General features: G+C 42.2%; 1 protein-coding gene across 4 annotated transcripts in view; it reads right to left on the reverse strand.

Moving 5' to 3' along the window:
• The window catches only part of arhgap18 (Rho GTPase activating protein 18), a 63,071-nt gene that overhangs the window by 29,856 nt on the left and 27,215 nt on the right, over positions 1-6,000 (reverse strand). For all 4 annotated transcript variants that reach the window (XM_017687932.1, XM_017687927.2, XM_017687926.2 and 1 more), the window contains one exon: positions 2,270-2,454. In XM_017687932.1, coding sequence (XP_017543421.1) covers positions 2,270-2,454 — 185 coding nt within the window. The remainder of the gene's footprint in view (positions 1-2,269; positions 2,455-6,000) is intronic.

The following is a 6,000-nucleotide window of genomic DNA, read 5'->3' on the forward strand; positions in this document are numbered from 1 at the left end:
ACCACACAGTTAGACTGTGCTAGTTCTAGAAAAGTCAGACAGCTGGGCTATGTTAGATCTAGACCACACAGTAAGACTGTGCTAGTTCTAGAACAGCAAGACAACAGAACAGTGCTAGTTCTAGAATGTCCAGGCAGTTGGACTGGACTAATTTTAGCCTTCTCAGACAGTCAGACTGCGCTAATTCTAGAATGGCCAGAGAACTGGATGGTGCTAGTTCTAGAGTGTTTTAAAATAGTTCCTAATAGAGAAACTCACTGACTGCTTTGCAGTGGTGGTGACAGAAACCAGGGCTCGCCATGTCTACATGTCCTTGCCAGGTATTATTTGGGTGGTGGGTCATTCTCAGCACTGCAGTAACACTGACGTGGTGGTGGTGTGTTAGAATGTGTTGTGCTGGTGCGAGTGGATGAGACACAGCAGTGCTGCTGGAGTTTTTAAACACCTCAGTGTCACAGTGTCAGTGTCACAACTGAGAACCTGCCACAAAGTCCTGTGACCACTGATGAAGGACTAGTGGACAGTGAGTGGACACAGTGTTTAAAAACTCCGGCAGCACCGCTGTGTCTTATCCACTCATACCAGTGCAACACACACTTCCACCACCAGGTCAGTGTTACTGCAGTGCTGAGAATGATCCACCACCCAAATAGTACCTGCTCTGTGAGGGTCCATGGGGGTCCTGACCACTGAAGAACAGGGTAACAGAGTATCAGAGAAACAGATGGACTACAGTCTGTAACTGTAGAACTACAGAGTGGAACTATACGGTCAGTGGAGCTGGTAAAGTGGACAGTGAGTGTAGAAACAAACACCAAAGAACTGTTCCTTCAATCTTTTTCACAGTGAAAGATCAGAGTTTCTCATTCTCGGACAGTCACTGCAGTTTTAGTGGGTTGTTTTTTTCCTGTTCTAACACAACTAATTGACCTTGGGGTCATTTTCCCACCCTGCATAAAGCCAACCGGGCACATAAAACTAAAGCTCAGCTGCTGCTCCGGGTGTGAGAATTCCCCTTCTCGTGCAAATAAGCAGGAACTGTGTCACGCTTCAGGATACCTGGGCGAGTCTGAACCCTCACAGCTTTGGGAGATCAGCCGCACATGGGGCGATATAAACGGGGCAGGTTGGCACATGGATGCGACCAGAGAGCGAGATAAGGCTGATGGTATACGACACTCGGAGTGGTTCCTCCTGCTGTCTGATTCAGCTCCACAGAAGATCCACTCTGTTCAGCCAACCTGCCTGCTCACAATGCTGCGTCCCTTCAGAATGTCTGTTTGTATACAGCACATCTAAAAAAAGTTGTATCCTACAAGATTAAGTGGCAACAGGACGCATAATTCACAGCTGCGTGAAAAAGTTGTTATATTACATGTTTTGTTCATTTTATGAGTGAAAATAAAGGAACACATCCTCAACACAATGGAATAAATATCGCATCTGTGCACAACTGGCCATGTCTGTGACGTCAGTGAAGGATTCAGACCTTAAATATTTACAACTATTCTATTATACTCATTTACAGCATACTTTCTATAGGAAGGCTTCTGTCCCAAACCCTAACCCCTAAATTTACACGGCTGAAAAGAGAACTTCCTTTCATTAAAGATCATTTTATTTCTTTCAAAGTGAAACTCAACTATTAATATTTACTGTGTGTGGGCGGAGCCTTGTTTTAGCCACACCCCTGTATTTTAGAGAATAGTTAGATCCTATTGCTGTCATTCAGTGTGGAACATTAAGAACGGTCACATATTTTCTGTAATCCAGTAATTTTATTAGTGTTTTAATGAAAATGGTGATGATTTTTATGATGCATTATTGAGCTCAAAACTACTAAAACGTTTGGTAAAGTCTGGGTTGTGTTTGGTTTGACTGGGTATTTAACATCATTTTAATTATGAAAACATAGTTAAGGTACAGAGTCATAGTGGTTGGTTAGTGTAGTGGGTAAGACCTCTGCCCTCTACTCTGTAGACTGGCGTTCAATCCCCCGCTTGGGCAGCACCCTACACTGTATTAATAAGAGTCCTTGGGCAAGACTCCCAACACCACCTTGGCCTGCCTGTGTAAACTGATCGAACTGTAAGTCGCTCTGGATAAGAGCGTCAGCCAAATGCCGTAAATGTAAATGAGTCACTCAAAGCCCAAATGTGTAAACCAGCTCAATAGAATCAGAAAATACTCGGAATGTTTTAGCACTAACGTCTATGCATGTGTGTGTAAGAGGGTATACAGATTATCCAGCGTTGATCTCAGTACTGACCATCAGCTACTTTGAGCTGGACCTCCTCCTGCTGCTCTGCGTCTCCGGTGTGCTGGATTATCTCCACCTCCTTCCAGTAATCATCCAGAGCCAGTTCATCCAGAGAGTCCTGAGAGTTGCAGCGCTGATACGGAGGCTTCTCACCCGGACGAGCCCGCTGGACATTATAGTGACCTGTCCTGCGGCTGGGTGAGGGACGAGAGACAGGACAGGACAGAACATGAGACAGAACACAGTCAGGATTAGGACTGGAAAATCTATCAAGATGCATCAGTCTAAACCAGATGTTGCCAACACGAGGCTGTGGAGCTGCATGCGGCTCTGTTACTGCCCTCTTCTGGATCCACAGCTGAATCAGATCAGTAGGTAATAATAAAATAATCCTCCTCTACAGTAAAATAAAGCTCTGCTGATCCTTCAACTCAGTTTAACAGTAAATGGTCTTAAACGCTGGAGTTAATGTAGAACTGCTGATTCACCCTTTAACCCTGAAGATCAGCGCAGACGGCTGGTCACCATAGCAACGCAGACAACCGTCTCGCCCAGCTAGTAGCTACGAAACGGCAAAGAGAGAGATTTAAGACGGACATCGATAATCTGGAGACGGATGGACTGATTAGTGTTTATAGTCACTCCAGCTGGTTTCCTGATACGTTTAATCTGCAGTGAGAAACTGAAACGCTAAAAAGTCCCGAGGCTGAAGTCGCTTCTCATTCTCCAGCTTCTCGTTCAAAGTTTCCTGTTCCACCTTAAACGGTGCCTGAGGTGCCAGAATGTAACTGCTGCACCGTTTAAAGTGGAACGGGAAAATTTGAACAAGAAGCTGGAGAATGAGAAGCGACTTCAGCCTCGTAAAAAGACGAACGTTGAGAGACGTTTTACAAGAAACTGATCTAGTTTAGAGGAAAAGTTTCCTGCTGGAGATGCGAGAAAAGCGGCTGTAGCTGAGCTGAAGACTAAAGCAGAGCAAAGTCCGTCTGAGTTTTAGTTTATATTATAGTTTTTAGTCTATTCCAGCACATCAGCACCCACTGAGACACATTCACAGCCAAGATGGTAAAATGGGAATAAAATGTTGCAGCTCCCAAAGTGTCTGATTGTTGTTGAAAAGACAAAATGACTTCTCAACATTTAGGCTGCGACTCCAACTCTAAAGATAACAATTCATACAGCTCTATCAGTCTTTGGAACATTATCATCAATCTCAACTGATTTTCCTTTAAACTATATTTTTCTGTAAAGCAGTTTTGGGCCTAAAACAATTCTGCAGGCTATTTTTAAACCTAAAAATCCAGACAGGCTATTGTTTTTATTGTCTGTGTTCCTCCACAGTGTAAACAGATCCCTTGGTCTGCAGCCAGGCCACATTGTTGGAGTTCACGCTTTCCTAACACACTTGAGTTCAGGTAACCAGAACTCCGCATTCTCCAGCTCCGACTGCGTGGCTGAGGGGAGTCTAGAGCTGGACCCGAGGGAAAATGTGGACTGGATGGTAGTTCCTGAGGACCGAACTAGACTAAAGTGGTTTTACATTAGTGTATCCGCACTTTCCAAAACAAAGAAAAAAAAAGTACCTCCAAAACCAGCAACTTTACAGGTTAAAGACAAAACATCAACTTTCTTTCGGTCCATTCACCACAAAACCGCTGCGCAATGGACACGACTTCTGCTTGAGTGATGTACAAAAATAAAACTAAAACTAAAAACAAAACAGACAATCTTTGTATTTGACAGCAATAAACCTCAGAAGGTCATTGTAAAGATAAATGATGCATAATTTATGTACTTTACGGTAACTTTACAGTCATTTTTTTATCCTGTAAAGATAAGTTGCACACATTTTGTACTGTAAAGGTAACTTGTGCACATGTTTTGTACTGTAAGGACAACTATGCACAACCTCTGGTACCATAATGATAACCTTTGCACAATTTTTTGACATGTAGCTTTTGCATATTTATAACTGTAGGAATAACTATTGTTCACTTTGTGTACTGCACAGATAAAGTTTGTATATTTGTTTTGTAGTATAAGCATAACTTCTGCTATAAATTATGGTTCTAAAGGCAACTTTTGCGCTTTTTTTGTAATGCAAGGACTGCTTTTGTAAACTTTTGTACTGTAAGCATAACTTTTGCACATGGTTTGTACTGCATGTATACAATTTACACACATTTTGTGCTGGAAATGTAACTTTTGCACACTTTTTTATACTGTAAAGGCAACTTTTGCACAATTTCTGTACTATAAGCATAACTTTTGCACAATATTTTATACTCTAAGAATACATTTGACATATTTTGTACTGTAAAGGCAACTTTCTGTACTGTAAACATAAATATTGCACAATATTTTATACTGTGTGTACACATTTTACACACGTTTTGTGCTGGAAATGCAACTTTTACACACTTTTTTGTACCGTAGAGGTAACTTTTGCATACTTTCTGTACTATAAGCATAACATTTGCATAATATTTTTACTCTAAGCATACATTTTACATATTCTGCATTGGAAATATAAATAAGTTTGCACTATTTTTGGTCCTGTAATAATAACTGTTGCACTATTTTTGCTATACTTTTTAGCAAAATGCCGCAAAAAGTTTTTGCTTTTGTTCTGAAAACAACTTTTGCATCTTTTTGTAATAAGAAAAATAACAACTGCATTATTTTTTGTACTGTAAACATAATTTTACAGTATAAAATAAATTGTAAAGTATAAAGATACACTTTACACAGGTTTTGTACTATAAGGATAACTTTAGCTAGTCATAAAACTAAGTATAGCCCAAACATTTCTGGTTATACTGCACCATATAATTATACTTTTATATCACAAAAAGCACAAATGGTCACTCAAAGCGTCATGGGTGGACTGGTCACACCCACCCTGGCCCTGAGTCATCAGCGCAGCCCGACACATTTCACACATCAGCTGTAATGAAGGAAAAGCTTATCATTCCCACGTGGAAGCTGCTGACCCTGAGTCACCACTGGGCAGAAACTAGGACTCTCCAACCGCAGTCCCAAGCTCGACCATGACAGACATCTGTTCATGCTCAGAAGAGTTATAGTTATAGAACAGTTATAACCGCTTTACTTCTCAAATATAATCACTGAACTAATTCCACAGTTAAATATGGTCCATTCTGACCACAGACCCTTTCTCCGCGGATTTCTGTGGGTGCAGTGCAGGACGGATCCTTCAGTCGCACATGCTTAATACACACACTAATAGCCGAGTCTGGACCTTTGCCCCCCACTACACACCCACCCTCTCTCTGCTCTCCGTGCCACAGGCAAAAAGTCCCCAACGTGAAAAAGAGCAGCTGCGTTGTTTGAAAATAAATAGCCTATTGTTGGTCTGACCCACGGAAGGGGGCGGGCGTGGGGGTGCGGGGGGTAGTTAGCAGCCGGCCAGTTCGGTCGTCCAGGGAGACGGCGTCCCCAGTGGGCAGCGGGCCTGCGCCGCTTTCTGGGAGGAATAAAAATAAAGTCTGAAAGCTCAGCAGCTCTTCTTAAAGCCTCTGGCTGGGTGACAGACAACACTGAGGCTAAAGGACAGGCTCAGCTTTACACGACACAGGGGTTCAGTGCGTTTTCAGGATTTGAAAAGAGGCAGATGAGGCTGAGAACCTCAGGGGAATCGTACAGGAATATTAGGGAATTCCACCTCCTACTAAAACAGACGCGAATAAAACTGAACACAAGAAGTGAATAAAAACAAA

This window comes from Pygocentrus nattereri, chromosome 4 (genome assembly GCF_015220715.1).
Source record: "Pygocentrus nattereri isolate fPygNat1 chromosome 4, fPygNat1.pri, whole genome shotgun sequence".
Taxonomy (NCBI): domain Eukaryota; kingdom Metazoa; phylum Chordata; class Actinopteri; order Characiformes; family Serrasalmidae; genus Pygocentrus; species Pygocentrus nattereri.